Consider the following 19,055-nt stretch of genomic DNA (forward strand, 5'->3'; position numbering starts at 1 on the left):
TATTATATGATATTATCATGTTGTTGCACTAATAGAGCTGCAACTAATGATTATTTTTAATATTGATTAATCAATTGCATCCTTAAATGTTGGTCAAAAAACTCCAAGAACCAAGAGAAACGAGATGTTTGCTCGTCATGTTTGGAGATTTCCTTGAAGAATTATTATTGAGTCGTTAAAATGATTTCTCGGATCAGCTGATCGTTGATTCTCTTCCATGTGTTGCAAAGAGCAGCTCTCTTTAGCTCCAGCACAACGATCGAGGTTGATCTTGTTTTGTTTTCTGATCTGGTTTCAGTGAAGATGAACTTTGCTTTATGTAACTCGCAGTGAGCTGCTGTCACAGCCGTCACTGACTCTGTCCACATATTCATTTCCTGTTATGTGACCTCATTTTGAATTCATTCTGAACACCAAACCAAAAAATGAAAAAGCACAAACTTTGCTATAATATAGGTTTATTAATGATGTTTCCAAATGATGTGATTCTGATGACATATTGCAGATGATCAGTCATTAGAATTCCAGTTGTTTGAGTTTTCATACATTAACCTGATGGAGGAGGCCCCATCTGTGCAGGCTGCTGTGTATACGATAGCTGAACCAATTTCCTGAAGCTTATCAGATGTGGGCTGCAGGGGCAGGACGTACCTGTCCCCAGCCGCCGCCTCCTGTCACCGCTCGCAGTTTGTTCTCAAGGTTTTTCAGGTTTGTTGGAGTTTAATTCTAATATATTCTCGTTGATGAGAAGGTTCTCTCAGTCTGGTCCTCAGTTTGGGTGTTATCTGTGTTTTGATTTCTATAGATTTCCTTAATCCTTCGAGTCTGTTTGTATTAGAGTTTGCTGGTCCTTGGTGTTCCCTCTGGATCTCGTTGCCCTCCTGTTTCCCTGATTAGTCCATAGTCCAGTCTTCCCCTTCAGTTTGGATTGTGTGCGTTTGTCTCTGAGTGTGTCCCTTGGGTTTCTATGATTTTATTAAATTTGCTGACATGTTAAATAATCCAAGTCAAATTTTCCAGGCTTCTAGTTTTTTGTTTTTGTGTTTTTTCCAGTCTTTAATCTTCGGTTTCCTCCTGTGTGACCTTTGGGTGTGTTCTAGATCTTTTTGTCTTCCCCTTTCTGGATTTGTTTGCTTCACTCACTGATTACTTGTGCGTGACCTCTGCCTGGATAAAGGATTTGGATTTTACTGTCTGCCTCCAGTGCGTTCTCTTTCTCGTGTTCCTCACTTATAACCTTCTCAGCGTGGGTGGCCTGCTGGTTGGACATGTCCAAAACATACCAACAAGGAGGTGTTTGGGTGCACCCACAGCAGATACTGAAGCACTGAGGTGGATCCTGTCCATGTGAAATATGAAGCACAGATTAAAGTTCCTCCTGAATCTCTAACGAGGCGCCCACACACCTGTGACAGGAAGGTCATTTCTGCTGCTTGTATCCATCTTATTCTTTCAGTCACTACCCACAGATGGTGCTCACGGGTGGGCGTGGCAACGTAGCTAGCTGACAGCTTCGTGCTCACGTCTCTCTGTACTACAGCCTCGCTGTCACAGCAAACCAGTCTGCACTCTCCCCCGACACATGAACGAAGACCCAGAGATACCTGAACTCCTCCACTTGGGGTAGCAACTAATTGTGAATCCAAAGAATTACTACCCCATGAAGCTCCACCCTAACGTGGTGTATGGTTCTGACCCAAGCAGCTACGTTGCTGAGGGCATCTTTCCCCTGGTTGGATCTCCCAAGGTATTTAGGCCGTAGGAGAGGGAACAGGGATTCGTGATGACTCCCCATCGTGGAGTCAGGATTCAGGTGGAGGCCCATCAGCTGTAGGAGAAGCTCTCTGGATCCTGTGTTTATGGAATAGATGGGGGTCAAAGGGCATTAGTCCAGTTTTGAGGGGCTTGTTTGGTTTGAGGGACATGCCAGCGAAGCACCATAGCATGATACATGACCAGCTGCGTTCAGCGGTGAAATAAACTCGTTTTTGGCGTCTCGTCGAGTTTCAATCTGCATCTGTATCTTCTAGATCGTTCGAGACGTTTTTTTATTCACTCCATCACAGCTCACAACAACTTTTAATCCATTTCCAGGGACTACCTGTAAAGTGCTATAAACATTTCTATTTCTTTGCCAGCTGGACTTATTTTTCTCACATCAGGAAGCTGCCGTGCTCATGAATGAATGTTGAGTTACAGCAACTGTGTAAATGTGCTGATATTTATTTCCATAATGCATGTTTCTGGTTGGGAACAAAGCCTTTGCTCCCCCGTCGAGAGACAGATTGTGTGAAATGAACTCAGCCGTCTGCTTTGCTGTTTTATCCCGCCGTGTTTTTTCCTCGCTCTCCCTCTCCTGTCCTGGCTTTTCTTTTCCATTCTCCACCCTCTCTGCCTCTGCCAATTACTCCCATCTGTCCTCTAACGCTCCCTCGCTCCTCGACTCGCTCTCCTGTCTCCTCCGACACGGTTGGAAAGTGACACCGAAGGTTTAAAAGGCTGCTTTTAAAGACGCTACATGAAAGTGTTTCCAGTGACAGTGAAGTGAGTGATAAAACATGTAATGATATGCCTCCCATCCTCTCTCTTGCAGCAGCAGCAGAGTAGCTATGGGTGGCACATCGTCTCCTGCAATTACTCTATAATGACCTTTCTGCCTCGTTCGTCTCTTCCAGCCGAACACGCATCAGCCGTCGTGCCGACCGTGCTGCTCGTTGACTCTTACTGAATCCTAATCCGCTGATTTTACTAAAGCGTGTACAGGTCTGGATCTTTGCATCAACAAAGACACTTTTTATTGTCTTTGTTGTTTTAGCCGATGCTTCCTTGCACATGTTGTGTGCGTGCACAGGTTTTACAGGCAACACAATCATCACAGCCGCATTCACTCACCTCTGCTCACCTCACAGTGAATGTGGGAACACGCTGTTTATTTGAACTGTGGTGTCTTTTTCTTTCTCGCAGCATATCCAACTTCACCCCCAAAGTTGGAGAGAAGGACACCCAGAGAGCGATTCGACAAGCCTTCAATGTGTGGCAGGCCGTCACTCCGCTCTCCTTCCAGGTGAGACGTCCAGATACACGCCTGAGTCATGCAGGTTGAAAGCTGGAACATATGTAGCGCCCAATCACAACAGTCGCCTCGAGGCACTTAATACTGTAAGGGAACGACTCAAAAAAAGTCAAAGCGTCTTTATTTGTCTTCCTTGGGAGAAATTTGCTTTGGACAGAGAGGTTACATCGCACATATAACCTTTAAAAAAAGCTAAATATTACATCGATTAATGGGTAGTTTTTTATTATTCTAAACAGTTATTCTCATGCTCTGTGTTCATTAATCATCTCGATACAATACAGTACAATAATAGAGAAAACCCAACATCAGACGACCCTTGTGCACAAGCACTTGGCAACAGTGGGAAAGAAAAACTCCTTTAACAGGAAGAAACCTTCAGAAGAACCAGGCGTCCATCTGCTAACCAGTTGGTGGTGACGGGAGGAAGACGGGACAAAAAATACACTGTGGAAGAGAGACAATGACTAGTAATAACTAATGATTAAATGCAGAGAGGTGTACATGGTGAGTGAAGAAGAAACACCCAGTGCATCATGGGAATCCCCGGCAGCCTACGTCTATTGCAGCATAACTAAGGGAGGATTCAGGGTCACCTGGTCCAGCCCTAACTATATGCTTTAGCAAAAAGGAAAGTTTGAAGCCTAATCTTAAAAGTAGAGATAGTGTCTGTCTCCCAAACAATGGAAAATATGTCAGTAAATTCTAAACACCACAGCAGACTACAATAACATACAGTGAAAAGTCCATAAACAGGAGCTGCTATTATGACTGTTTCCATCAATCGATAGAGTGGTGGTTTCTGGATCAAGTTCACCTTTCTCCAGTGCACAAGGAGCAGAAGATCCTTCGACGCTGTAATAAACAGAAGAGCTTCGTAGTGCTTTGGTTTGCGACCTTCAGCAGTGTCGTCGTGGCCTCGAAGTGAAACCCACTGATCGAGCACTCGAGCTGTTCTAGCTGCAATCAGTGAATAACCTGTGATATTATCGTCTGGTTTATAATCTGTGTTGCTCACTGTGGAGTCATGGCTGGGTATAAAAACATGTACCTGTAGTTAGCTTTAGTCCAGCTGCTGGAAACAGCTGTTCAGCTGAAACAGATGTGCAGAAATCCTGTTGTTTATCAGCCCAGAAGACGTTTCAGTGAAGGAAGATGTCTTTGAGCACGGACAGCTGATTCCGCCTTTTTTGGACACACCACAGCAAAACATATGTTGTTAAAAGAGTAAACCTCTGATTACAGTCACTGTCATTTTTATATGAAATAAGTATTTGTTGTACAGTAGAAGTCAGGCCATCGTTTCTGATGCGCATATAACTCACAGTATTTTTAATCTTCTGAAATATTGATTCCTTGTTTGTTCCTCTGATCCCGCTCAGGAGGTGCCGTACTCGGAGATCAAGAACGAGGGCAAAGAGGCTGACATCATGATCTTCTTCGCCTCTGGTTTCCACGGTGACAGCTCCCCGTTCGACGGAGAGGGGGGCTTCCTGGCCCACGCTTACTTCCCCGGCGCCGGCATCGGAGGAGACACGCACTTTGACTCCGATGAGCCCTGGACGCTTGGCAACGCCAACCACGACGGTTAGCCGAGTCTTTGTCTCTTTGACCTTGGCGCTGAAACATGCTGAGCGACGGTTATAAAACACCAGCTAATGGATTAAATTATCATTTATTTTCTTCACTAACTTTTGTAAATTAAATTCCTCGAATGCGAAGATGTCCTCAGTCGTCGCCGCCGTATCTCTGAGCGCCGCTCTGTTTAGTCACTGGATGAAAAATGGAGGCGAAAACACACTTCACTTTGTAGTTTTCTCCTTCTTCTTCTATCTCACTTTGACAAATGACTTGTGCCAGATTCCCTCTGCTTGAATAACTAACGTGTTGACAGAGAGAGAGCGAGACGCGGGGAGGGCGCACTGATAGAGCGGGAGAAGGAATCTGGTTTGAAAGATTAGCACAAACGAGAATTAGCTCTGACAGAGAAGCTCTGAGTCTGCGTTCCCACATTACAGCCCGAGTTTCTTTTTTTCTGTTTCAGGCTGAAATAAGCATCCAAGGACACGTCCACGATTTCCTTTCATTTTAATGAAGACTTTTATTCAGACGCGCGTATAAACATAGCAAACCACTGATTCTCCTCCTGCAGGCGGTGTTTCCGCAGACAGCAGGGGTCTGAACATCAAACGATTAAACATAAAGAATAGATGGCTCAGGTGGAAGAGTGGATCATTTGCGAGGTTTGTGGTTTGATCCTCAGCTCGAACTGTTTATAAGATAGTGATCCAGAACAGCTGCCCCTGATGCATGAAACAGCTAAACAAACCAAGTCTATTTAAATGTTTTAGAAGCTGTCTAGCATTCAAAGAAAATGGCGTTTTACTTTATCTTAGATTACAGTGTGCTTATAGCATGTGGTTAGCATTACCCACAGACTGCATATGAAAGATGGGTGATTATGGGGGTGTTGGCATTATCTGCCCAGGTTCCCTAACTTGATTAGTTTCACAGTGAAATTAGCTGTAAAGATCAAAGCTGCATTTTGTATCAGGCTGAAAACATATTTCTGAGGTAAGTTTGGACATTTTTACATGGACGTCTGTGGAAACTGACACTCAGGACCGCCAGCCTCAACTGGACATTAGAGGAACTGCTTGGATTCAGTTATGAGCCTGCACTGAAATCGTATCATATATCTTTAAATTCAGAAAAACATCAAAGAAACTCAAAAGTGCACCAAAGGAAATAAACTCAGACACAGAAAAAAGTACAAAGAAACAAAATGAGTTCGAAGAGATACAAAATGATCCAATCGAGATATAAAACGAACGCTAAGAGACAGAAAAGATTTTTGTGCCTTTTTAACATCATAACTATAAAGATGTAATTAAAGAACAGCCATAAAGAGATTAGAAAGAGATCAGAGATGTTAATGTGACTGTGTCCTTCAGCAACACATTGATCCCCAAATGTGCCCCGATGGTAAGGCCAGCTCCTTGTATGGTCGCTCTTTGCTGTCACTGTGCTGATGGCTAATTAAGAGCCAAGGATGGAAAGTGCCTTGAATAAAAGCTTTGAGATGCCGGCTTCATTTTTAAACCCCGGAGTTTGATTTCTACCCAAACTGTGTTATTTCCTGAACCTCAACCAAGGAGGTGCTTAAACTTGAACCAACAGCCAGTGAAGAAGAAAAGCGGTCTTACAACTAAGACGTCAGCATTTTAAAGAGATAAGGTTGGACATTTGATTGTTTTTGTTGTGTTTTTAAATGAATGAATGCAAAATTAATATGAAACTGGTAGCTTCTACCCCCAAAAACTTAACCAGATTCACCTAAACACTGACTATTTAACTGTGACAACTAAACTATTGTAACAACGTTGGCTTTTATGTGTAACAGTGCTTCAATGATCAGTTTCAAACCTGTGATGGAGGCAGAGAGCAGTCGAGCTGGCCGTGAAAAAGCACCGAAGCACCAGTTTGTCAGGACGAACAGGTTTTTACATAAAATGGTAAAATTATTGATTAATCGCTGAATCTTCTCTCAGCGTGTCTGTGTGGTCACAGGTCCTCTCTGCACGTCCTCAAAAAGCCTCTTTATCTCTAAAATCCCTCCACACACACACACACACACAGACACACACGCAGTAATTGAAAGATTAGAGACGAGATAGTGAGACGGGGAAGTTCTCAGACTCTGTGAAAACTAATTCACAGTATCAGCTTCAGAAGGACGTTGGGAGGACGAACCGACCTCATTTTCACCTGGGCTTAAAACCTGACGAGGGGACGGTCTCCGTTATTAACCTGCTGACTCCTGCAGGACAGAGCTGAGGGCACGAGTTCCCATGAAGAGGCGGGAGGAAAACTATGAATGAAGCGTTACGTGTAACTACATGTATTTATAAAGTGTAAAGGATTCAGACGCACACTTTTATTCCCTGATCTTCCTTTGCTCTTTTCTGGTTTCGGTTGTTAAAAGTTGTTTGTAGCTGTTGTTGTAAATCCCACAGACTGTCTGTGAATCTGCTTTTCAGCCAGCAGCACCGGCCTGAAGGAGCATTAGCAGACCTGTGAGGCAAACTGGTGTTTACAACTGCAATAACTTTAATATATTTAATGAGGCCCTGGGAAATCTTTGCCTCAGTTACAGGCGCACCATCGTGAGTGGGTCAGAATTTGACCCTGTAGGTGTGAGACGTGTCCACAGGACATTTTTACAGCTGAAAAAATATTTTATGCTCTGTTAAAAAACTGCAACCAGATCAGTTTTACAGTCATATCTGATTTTTTTTTAATTCTTAACTTCATCACACCCTGAGCACGTGCGGCTGCCCTGAGCGGGCTTTTCCCATCATAGCCAGGAGCGTTGCTGGACGAGGATTTGGGGCAAAACCACTTATTTACAGTTTTTTCATCAGAAGCTGTTGAATAAATTACATTTTCGAGCAATATTTGCAGACAGTTGAGATGAGCATTGGAAATATTGAAAAGTCCGGTTCTTCTTGATTGTGTGCACGGCTGATCGTGTGCACGGCTGATCGTGTTCACGGCTGATCGTGTGCACGGCTGATCGTGTGCACGGCTGGTGTTCTTGGCTCTTTGGCTGGTTTCTCCCATTCTGTATCCCATATTAGAAAATGATTCTGACACAGAAGGAATCTCAACTAGAAGATGATCCTGTCGTCAAATGGAGGCAAACATAAGGTCTTTCAGACATAAGACCCTTCTGTCACGGCTGCGCTGGCAGACCGTGGGGATGGAGGACCCAAACGCAGGACTCTTGCGATGAACATTGCGTTTTATTTACAGTGGAGTAAATAACAAGAACACAATTAATCCCGGTGAGCTCCCTCTTACTCCCGTGTCTCTCTGCACTCCCCGTGCGTGCTGCCCTTTTTTGCTCCACGCTCCTCCTGCAGGAAACAACAGAGGCAGCCGTCAAACACTTACTCCCGCGGGCATACACAACCAGCACGACGCTACACTTAGACACGCACTCACTTGGACTTTAACTCAACGATCCAGCGTCGAGGAGCTCTCAGCTACTCCTATGTAGCTCCCCCCACGATCCTGATTAGCTGCAGGTGTGTGAGGTCCTTATGTGTGGCCACACCCACCAGGCCTGAAGGTGCCCGTCACGGCCGCACCCACACACACGCGCGCACACACACACCTCCTATACATACACAAGCATGGAAACAGGACAGCAGCACAGTGCTGAAAAGACACAATATAATATGAGTCCACAACTGCTCATGGACCCTGGTTCGCTCAGACCCAGGTCCCTGACACTTTCATACGCTGTCAGTTGATTAAACAGCCACCTATCCCACGTGGTGACATGAGCATTCAGCATTTACCCAGAATGCACTTTTTCCCCCAGAGTTTTTAGCTGTGAATGATCAGAAACAGCGTACCAATGCCTGCTTCTGTTCCTCTACATCAGGAGTGTCCAACTCCAGGCCTCGAGGGCCGGTGTCCTGCAGGTTTTAGATGATCCGTCACAGCTGATTTAAATGGCTAAATGACCTCCTCAACATGTCTTGCAGTTCTCCAGAGGCCTGGTGATAAACCAATCATGTGATTCAGGTGTGTTGACCCAGAGTGAGATCTAAAACCTGCAGGACACCGGCCCTCGAGGCCTGGAGTTGGACACCCCTGCTCTACATCATAGACGTTAAACTGGTACAGGTTATTGAAACTGGGATATATCCTGTGATACTGGTGCTCAAAGCTGGTCACAGAAAAGTCATTCTGAAGAAGAAAAGCAGACTTTTTCTTTAGACTCTTGGTGCATTAAAAATTAGTTTGAATTGAAAAACGTAGCTTAACGTTATTCAGCCCTGAAAATTTCATGTGGACATCTCCTCTGCTTTTTTATGATGGCTCAGAACAGAAGGAAAAAATGAGGTGAAATGAACTTTGAGGTTCTGTAACTTAGACAGTTTCTCTTGCATGAAGCTAAAACGTTACATTGTTTCATTAAATATATAAAGGTAAATAAAAAATCTGCTGATTCTGAGAGGGTACAGCGGCTCTCTCTGCTTTCAAAGTTTAACCAACGCAACAGTTAATGTTTCTGTCTCGAGTCGAGGGAAGGACGTGTTCTTCCATTTTTACGATTTACAGACTTGATTATATAAGCGATGACTCGAGGGTTAAATAAATCTGTCCTCTCCTAATTGTAAGACTATTTCAAAAAGGACATTATCTAGACAGAAGTTGGGAACATTGATAAAATGTGTTTTTATGAAAAGTGTGCAGTGTGTTAATGACTTTTGCCAGACAGGAAAAAATATTCTTGGCGGGTAATTTTGATCGCTGGTATAAGATGAACTCATTTCGACGGGTTCCAGTTTAACAAAGCAGGCTCTGTGGACACGTCAGACTGGGACTACTTGAGAAACAGGTTTCATCACAGACATATCAAACATCGTCTTTATCACAGGCGAACAGACGACTGCAGGGGCAAGCGTGATAGAAGAAGTCGTTATCGTCACTGCGGGAAGGCAGACCGACCACGAGGGGACGGGCAGAGAAATGGAGAGCGACCGCAGGGGGATTCCCTCAAGCCGTTGTACATGAAGTGTACGTCTTGTGCTCTGAAATCATCTTAATCTTTCCTGCAAAGTGGAAGAAAGAGAGGGGAGATAAAGGCTGCTGGAGGGATGCGGGAGGAGGAGGAGGATGAAAAGGAAAGCAGTGGTGAGAGAGGGGGACATAAAAAAGAGGCAGAGGAGGAGAGGGATGAAAGAAACTGCAGCACACAAGGACAGAAGAGCCAGAGTCTGTGAAGGTGTGAGAAAGTGAATAAAACAACACAGTACAGAGTAACGGCAGCAGGAGGGCATGAAGATTAAGCCAATATTGTAACAACCTTACTCTGTAGCCACACGTACTTCTTAAACTTGGGTGCAAAAATTAAAGCATTCATGCAGTGTTCACATTTCTCACTGGAACATAAAATAGTCAAATTTGTATCTCACTGTTTTGTACGTTTCTATGCAGATGATGCAGAGCTGTATTTCACTGCCCATTCTGCTCAGCGGGCCACAGCAAACATGCAATGTTCCTTTAATCCAGTGGTTCTCAAACTTTTTACATCATTCCCCACATGGCAGGAAGAAATATTTTCATTTTCTAAACGAAACAATGACAGAAAAGCCGAGCTGCAACTTTATTTCAATAATAAACTACAGTGGCCCTTCGAGGCCAAACGGACTGTAACTTAAGAAAATACCAGCAATAAGAAAAACGCTGCAAAAGCACAAAAACACAACGGAAATAGGAAAAAACAGATTTCCCAAAGCACCAGGGAAGTGTTTCTGGGGAGACAATAACCCGACGGACCAGTTGTAGGAACCAAAACATGCTAAGAATTGCGCTGAGAGGCACTTAGAAGAAGTGGAGGATCTATCGGTTTTGTGAGGAAAGAAAACATGAGGTAAGTGTGTTAGCCTAACTATTAGCCTAAAAGTCCGTCATCAGTTTTCTATGAATCATGAGATTAAAACACACTTACCTAGCATGTTTTGGTTCCTGCAACTGGTCCGTCGGGTTATTGTCTCCCCAGAAACACTTCCCTTGTGCTTTTGGAAATGTTGTGGGGCGCAAGTCCACCTGTCAGAACTCCACACACTTTGAGAACCACTGCTTTAATCACAGGTCTAACACTTGTATAAAGATGGACTCAGTTTTGGAGAAAGCCAGGAACTGTCCTTCTGGAATTATCCTCTCTCAGCCCCACGAGTTGCTGACTCTAACTATGGCTACAATGATTTTTCAGTATTAAGATCACTTTCATTCGTCATGATTATTCACTGATTTTCATGATAAAAATGTTTTCATTTCACTTTCATGTTGCGCGACTTTCCTGCACTAATCTGATGCACCGTACAGCTTTAAGGACGTCTGAGTTGATGCAACCATCGCGTTGTTTTTCTTGACCTACATGTGGTGTGTTTCCTGGGCATTGAATAAGTTAGCTCTCTGACTTCTTGCACTAAATCCGAATTTCAAACCAGGGATGATGTGCAGGCACGTCGTCATCATTAGCGAGCCACTCTGTTGCTTTGCTTTCTGTTGGTTTGGTGTTTTCAACATCACTCGATTATGTTCATTTCATATCTCACTGTCTAAAGTCATGCATGCTAGTTTAAGAAGGTTTCCCTGCTTTCGAGTCGCGATCGTGTTTCTGTCAGAGAATTGTGTCCTCACATAAATTAATTCTTCTCATTCTTGATCGTGACTTTTCTGTCGGTCTGTCAGAAATAGCACGTACTAATATTGGTCCTTCCAGCTAAAATCTGTGAATACCTCGTTGAATGTGTCCTCAGCCACGTCTGGGTTTTCTTTAGAAAATGCTGCACGTTTTCTAATTGAGATTCAGGGTTTGTTTTCCTCTTCAGTCAAACGGAAAACGCTGTAATGGCTGCCAGAGGTGGACGGGGTTATTGGCTGTTTCTCTATAATGCTGTGCTGCTGTTAGTGCAAGTTTGTATAAAACCACTGGATTCAGTTAAATACAGCAACTTGCCAGGAAAAACAAAATATATAACTGGACCCCATTAAACTTCAACAGGAAACACAGAAATTTCACACTGACATCACTTCAGTCTTTTCTAAAAAAAAATAAAACAAGTTGTAGAGAAAGCCCTTTACCTGTTACTGACTCTAAAATGACTAGTTTTAAACTTTAGGTGACACGCTGATGAGTTTATAGGTCAGTAAAAATCATTTCTCCTGAATAAAATAAATGAGACAGGAAAACAATGAGTCGAATTGGAAGAGACCTCGGAAAGAGGAACTGAAAATGAATAAAAGGATTGACACAAACGGTCGTCGGCGTCTGCTCATTTCCATCTCCATTAGTCTGTAAGTCAGGCGCAGGCCACCGAGGCTATAATCTTCAAACAGAGTGGCCTCGGTAAAGGAAAAAAGATAATTATGTTGTGTAATTTGGTTCAAACGGAGTCAAACCAATTACAAAGCTGAGGGAAAGTATTAATTTGAGCTCTGCATTCAGACAGTAAGAAGTCATTAAACACATGACAGCAGCTCTGGATCTCTGCTCAGAGTCTGGCTGTAATAAAAACCCCACATGAATACACGACGTCCGGGAAAACAAGACCTTCTGTTCTCCTTCGTACTTTTACTTTTGATAAGTTGTGATAAGAGCACACGTAACAGCGTGAACTGTAGAACTGGAGCTGTTATTCTGGCTGCTATCAGGTGCTTTAATTGGAAAATAGAAACCATTGAATTTAATTGAAAACTATTGAAAAGCCTGTTTTTTCCACAACCTCAACTTGTGCTTCAATCACATCCTTCAGTTTTCAGACATCCTTCAGACTTCCTGGACCTCAGGTACTTAATCTGAATGAAATCCTGTTTATTTATGTCTGCATATGTGAGCTCTGATGAATTGTTGAGCAGTCTTTGTGAGGATGCACCACGCCTGGTTCTGCTGTGGTGCATAAACTGTTCTACGTGATTCTCAGAAATAAAAAAACGACCATAAAACTGCACAAAATGGCCAAAAGTGACACAACTAATGATAACTAAGAAGTCCAAAACAACTATCCAGGTGTGAAACGGCCATGTAATGACTAATTAGCACCTGACTTATGAAAAAGATGAAAAGCAGTTACATAGAAAATGTATCAGACCCACAAAGAGAGTTTTAAAAAAGACAGGGGTCAACACGACTGTAAAAGATGCAAAGTGACCTCAAAGAGGCAAAAAACAAAGGGAATAAAAAAGGCCAAAAACAGGCTGAAATGACCAACAGTGACACAAACTGACAACTAATTATGAGTTTTCATCTACTCACAAAAGGTTTCTAACACGTCGCGGAGCATTAATTGTGCGCATGAACATGGGTTGTTTTCAAATTTTCATCTCACAACTAGTTTACAGGGTCCCTCGCTATAACGCGGTTCACTTTTCGCGGCCTCGCTGTTTCGCGGATTTGCTTTCAATCTCGTGCCGTGTCTCCTGTACAGTACAGAATGTGTTCAGCTTGTCAAATTTACATAAATCTTCGCTAGCAGAAAACAACAAACAGAACAGCGTTGACGTCAACGGCACCTGCGGTAGCACCCAAAAGGCAGAGGAAGATGCTAACCATCGCACAACATGTTGGACTTCTGGACATGGTAAAGGAAGGTAGAAGTTACCGTATTTTTCGGATTATAAGGCGCATTAAGCAAAACAAAACAGATAAGTCAAACTTTACTCAGCTCATTCTTCTTGCTTCCTCTACGTCCGTACCATTGATTCATTAATGTGGAATTCTCTGCAGCTGCTCTATTCCCATGTTCTGGACCTGAAAACAGGGTTTGATCTTTGGTTTCTTTCTATAATACTGGACTTATTCTTCTACAAAGGTTTGAACTTTGAGAGTGTTTAAACAAGAGAGGAACGTGAAAATGTTCATGACTGTCTGAGAAAAGTGTATAAAGTGTGTAGTGAGGAGTTTCACAGCCTTAAAACATCTATAACAGTAAAAAAATAAAGCTGGCTACTTTCATCTATCGCGGGTTATTTTTAGAGCGTAACTCCTGCAATAAACGAGGGACCGCTGTATATGCAGATGATACAGTGCTGTATTTTACTGCCCATTCTGCGGGCCACAGCAAACATGCAGCGTTCCTGTCATCACAGGAGCATTAATGAAACAGCCTGACTGTGACGCATCTCCACTCTGATAGCTTCCTGCTCCAAATTCAACATGTTTGCTTGTTCTCCAGCGTATTGTAGTCTCAAAGGCAGCCGTACATTATTTATACATTTGCAGATTATGAATTTAAAGTCGCTTTCTGTGAGACTGTGAACTCTGTGAATTTTACAAGATGTGCAGGCAAACAGTACGCCGCGCTCTGAAGTAATCCTCGTCAAGCAGCAGCCTTTGAAGAAGTGGACTTTAGAAACAGGAGCTTTGGATTCACCAGCCTGACAGTCGCTTCCATTCGCCGCCAATTCTGCTTTTGATGTGAGATTCATATTACACAGCTGATGAGTCAACACATCACAGGCTAACTTTAGCTCACTTTGCCGGCGCCTTTGACGCCGTCTTTGGTCTTTGCTGTTTACACTGGGGAGGCTTTGTTCTGATTCAGACAGGAGGGAGATGTTGAGGCTTTCTCAGTAAACTGATTTTCTTTTAATGAACAGAAACCGGCAGCGAAGGCCTGCAGGCAGCACAGAGATGCTCCTGTTTTCTGTTTTATCACCTGATTTCTGAAATAAGCTTTTAAGGCGCTGTGAGTGATGTTGAAAGCAATGCTGCTTCTCTGCTTTGCGTTCTCTAATCTCATCATTTTTTCCTCCTCCTCCTCTTTGTCGCCTCTTGCTCCTCTCCCCTCTAATCCTCTTCCTCTCTTTCCAGGTAACGATTTGTTCCTGGTGGCGGTGCACGAGTTGGGGCACGCGTTGGGTTTGGAGCACTCCAACGATCCCAGTGCCATCATGGCTCCCTTCTACCAGTACATGGACACGCACAACTTCAAGCTGCCGCTGGACGACCTGCAGGGCATTCAGAAGATCTACGGTGAGCTCTCGGGTTTAGTTCTGTGTAGGCTGTAGCTCGGGCGGTGGAGCAGATCGTCTACTAATCGGAAGGTTGGTGGTTTGATTCCTGGCTCTCCTTGGGCGAGATACTGACCGCCAAGTTTGTGTCAATGTCAGCTAGAAAGTCCTTAAGAAACGGTGCTTGAGTGAATGGGTGAATGAGGCATGTTGTTGAAGCAGTCCATGCACCATCATTGGATCATCCATGCAAAAAACCAAAAATCATAAGTCAGTCATTTGTTTAAAGAAACATCGTTAGTTTGGGTTTTTTTGTCCTTTTAATTGAAGAACAAGAGATTTTCAGTCACTTCTTTATTTCAACTTTTCAGACGATTCAACAAACATTGACGTCAGTTTTGTCTCCAAGTGTGAGAAACAAGTAAAATCCCCCAAATATCCATCCAGGTTTGGTTTTAGCCAATGCCCTTTTTTAATAGCACATAGACAGGAAGTAGAACTCAACAAATGTCAAAATAAACACCAAGAAAATCGAATGGCACCAGAATTTGAATTAAAGACACTTATTCCAAATTATTCAAAAAATGAAGAGACTTTCCTCTCATAGATGTCTTTTTTAGAACCGGTTATGTCCAGCTGAGGAGATCATTCTGTTTTTTTAACGGTGTACTGACGCGGACAATTTTGGGTGAGGATGACACAAAATACACAAATATTGTGTGAAGATAAAAGCAGTTTACAGAAGGACCGCGCAGTGAATCGAAATGTAAACTCGAGTGCTCTCGTCTCGTTCTTTTCTTTGTGGCGGTCCACGTTATCATCCTACAGACTTCAGTCTGCAGCAGTTTGGAATCAGTTTAATGTCACAGAGTCGGTGAGGAACAATAAATATAAGTTTCAATGAATATTTGATGGATAATGTTTGAAAAGTAAAGTTAAAAATATCACTGTTGAACAAAATAATCATGGTTACAGTCTTTGTTGAGCATGAAGCTGTGGCTAATTATGTGTTTGATCTCGGACCCTGCCGACGTGTCCTTGAGCAAGAACGCACAGGACAGAGTGCAGCATGAGCAACCTGAACGTTAGCATCTCCTCTAAACAGCCAGTGGCTTCTCACAGGGTTTTGGATTGTCGCAGGAAATAACCTCTGTGGTGAATAAAAGGTTTATGACACACGTTTCAGGAGGATGAGCTTCATAAACTTTTTATAATTAAACTTTTTATGATTTCATTTTATGAAAAGCCTGCATGCCTTAACCAGAAGGAAGATGCTAACGTTATAGATGCATCGTCAATCCTGAGTCTGTGCTGTGCAAACGCCTTCTCTAGGACAGAGTGTGTATTTTATAGCAAAGAGGAAAATATATGAAGCTTATATTAGAGCTTTTCACTTTGAAACGAGGGATATTTCAAATCACTACACATTTTCATTTAAAGAAATTTGCCTGCGTTTAATGAAAAACGTGATGTTTTGACTCTTTTCTGCCTCTGACTGGTTGAACAGGTGACTTCACGTGAGATGCAAAAGCAAAAACAAAAACCAGTAAACCTTGAATATGAAATATTAATTGAAAAAGCCCCGAGTGCAGCTGCAGAAGTGTTCGGTGTCCGTCGGCCGGCAGCGGAGCTCGGTGAACGTGAAGAAGAGCCCGGCTGATAAACAGACCTGAGCCGTCTTTGCCTGGAAAGAAAACGCGAGTCTTTCCCTTTGTGTTTACACCAGAGACGCTTTGTTGCATTTCAGAAAAGGCGCAAAGCCTCGCGTTTCACTGAACTTTTCTAAGTAAACAAAGGAAAGCAAAGGCCTGTCAGCGGCAGGCGCGTTTCCTGACAGGCCTTCTGTCTGCGCTGAAGTAATCACGACAGCTTCTGTTGTAATGTAGTGTAACATTTATTTGTGATGCAGAGACACAAAGAAAAGGCAGGAAAAAGAAACACGTCTGCTCTGTTAAAGATAAGAACATTTCTATCCGCACCATCCCTCACAGCCCACAAACACCCAGATAGCTTAAATCTACTGTATCTGCAGCATTTTTCATCGCGCTTCTCTTTTTCTTTGCTTTGGTTTCCTTTAATAATCAAAGCAAGAAGGTTATCTCGGCCCTCAGAACAACAACTGAGCCTCACATTAAAGGTCATGATACACAGGTGACATTTGAAGTCAGCGTTGAAGGGAAATACCGGGCAGAACTGTGCAGTCGGCGGTTTTTCTCCGCTGCACTTCATTGTTCAGTGTGGATAACAAAGCCTGTTATTTTATCTGCTCAAAGTTCATCCTGCTGGATGTGCTGCTCTCACACTCCAGCGCCTGAAAATACCAGCCGCCACAACAGCACCACACGGCAGGGCTTCATTTTACAACGAGACTGTTTCTGTGCAATTTACCGACTCGTGTTGGTACGCTTAGAAAAAAGAAAATAGATTTTCTTTTCCTGTTGGAACATTGAGGGTCTTTGTCATGGACGGATCTACAACAGAAAGAGTTTCTGTTTGGTTTTTATTTGTTTTTTAATAAAAGGCAGAGGAAGTAGAAAAGAATGAAAATAAGACGGACACAAAACAATGCAGACTAAAGAAATGAAAAAGAGAGGCAAAGCAACCACAAAGCAGTGGCCTAAAATGATCTATTTTTGGCTGCTTGGCACAAAATAACAATAAAAAGACACAAAAAAATCACCAGAAGTGTCACAAAGCAGCACAAAGAGACACGCAACTAGAAAAACCTAACCACAAAGAGACAGAAAAACACAGAGAGACACAAAGGAAACATAAAACCACACAAAACAACCACAAATAGACACAAAATCACCAAAAACACGCACAATGGACAAACGAGATGGGGTGAAATGAGCCACACTGCTGTTTTCAGGCGTCTCGCTCCCGTGTCGATGCGAGGCAGCGATTTAAGCAAACAGATTTATAATCCGAGGTTTTCCTTCTGCCCATAAAAACAAATGAGTCATTAAACCAAATGGACTAGTTGTGTTTCTGCGGTCTGCATAATGCTGTCTCACAGAGTCTTACATAAGAAGTTGTGTTTGCACAGCTAAAGCTGATGACCCAGTGACTCATGCTGCTGTGGGTCTTTGAGTCTCAGTGCTCTTAATGATACTCTGGAACCAATCACGGTGCCCGACTGATTCATGCTGTGATTGACGTGATTCTCCAGGCATCCCCACAGCCATGCTGGAACCCACCCGGCCGTTACCCACCTTACCCTCTCGACGGACGCATTCGACCTCCGAGCGCAAGCACGACCGGCATTCCCGTCCGCCGCACCCGCCCGGTAACCGGCCCGCACTGCCTGGAAACGGCAAACCCAACATCTGCGATGGCAACTTCAACACTGTGGCCTTCTTCAGACGGGAGATGTTCGTGTTCAAGGTGAGCGGAGACGTAACGGCGCAGACGCCTGCTGTGGTCCCTGTGCTGGTCTCTTTGACAGTCGCTCATTTTTGAATTCTTTGATTACTTTTTCACGTTATTGACAAAGCCAGAAACTTGTGACAGCTGACCAAGGTGACAAATCAAAGCCAGTTAATGTTATTTTTGAGTGAATCAGTTGTCACATTAATTTCCTTTCCTTTGATTAATTGGTGAATCTCCAGTAAAATAATATGATAAATCATTTTAGCTGACTGGCAGTCTGACGTCATCTATCATCCACAGATGAAGTTCAAGTTTTCAATGAGGTGTTATTGTTGTGAAATTAAAATGACAGGATGGTATTGTAAGATATTGTGCATGCATAATAATTATTAAAAATGTCATTTTTGCAAGTTGGTACGTGGTTGCTAAGCAATGCGATGACATCATAATATCTGATAGAGATAAGAGCCTTCAGGATGCTCGATGTACCTGTCTGCCAAGTTTGGTTGCTCAGCTCCGGATCAGGCAGCAGCTCGCAGACAAACAGGCAGAAGATCGATGATTCATCCCATTTCTGTTCTTTACGCCCAAGAAAACCTGTCACTGTAGCTTTCCAGGAACTCTAACTCCTGGATTTTTCTTTTCTGTGGTGATTTATTGGGATACATTAAAGACCTGGTATCAAATATCAAACTTAATCATAATTCTGATTCATCAAAGGTTGTATTTTCCACCACAAATGCAACAAAAAAGTTACATTACAACAGTTTTAATTTTTAAAAAATAATTTAACATAATTTTTTAACTACATTTCCCAATTTAGGAAAATATATAATTGCATTAGTCCTATTAAATATATGACATATGATCAGCCAAATTTAATTTTTCAGGTGATTACAATGATGAAGCTGCAAGCAGCACACCACGTATCAAACACGTTGGTAAATAATAATCATCATCATAATAATTAAAATAATACTAATTGATATGAAAAAAAATTAAAAATATTTTTGAAAATATTCAACAACAGCATTGAAAACACCAAAACAATGTAAATTATGAGGGACTCCATTAA

The 19,055-nt window shown here is 42.8% G+C and overlaps 1 protein-coding gene across 1 annotated transcript in view; it reads left to right on the forward strand.

The window, feature by feature from the left end:
- The window catches only part of mmp24 (matrix metallopeptidase 24), a 73,314-nt gene that overhangs the window by 35,718 nt on the left and 18,541 nt on the right, over nucleotides 1–19,055 (forward strand). The window contains exons 4-7 of the mRNA XM_063473323.1: nucleotides 2,965–3,064; nucleotides 4,456–4,660; nucleotides 14,469–14,630; nucleotides 17,781–17,995. Coding sequence (XP_063329393.1) covers nucleotides 2,965–3,064; nucleotides 4,456–4,660; nucleotides 14,469–14,630; nucleotides 17,781–17,995 — 682 coding nt within the window. The remainder of the gene's footprint in view (nucleotides 1–2,964; nucleotides 3,065–4,455; nucleotides 4,661–14,468; nucleotides 14,631–17,780; nucleotides 17,996–19,055) is intronic.

Source organism: Pelmatolapia mariae, linkage group LG5, assembly GCF_036321145.2.
Source record: "Pelmatolapia mariae isolate MD_Pm_ZW linkage group LG5, Pm_UMD_F_2, whole genome shotgun sequence".
Taxonomy (NCBI): Eukaryota; Metazoa; Chordata; class Actinopteri; order Cichliformes; family Cichlidae; genus Pelmatolapia; species Pelmatolapia mariae.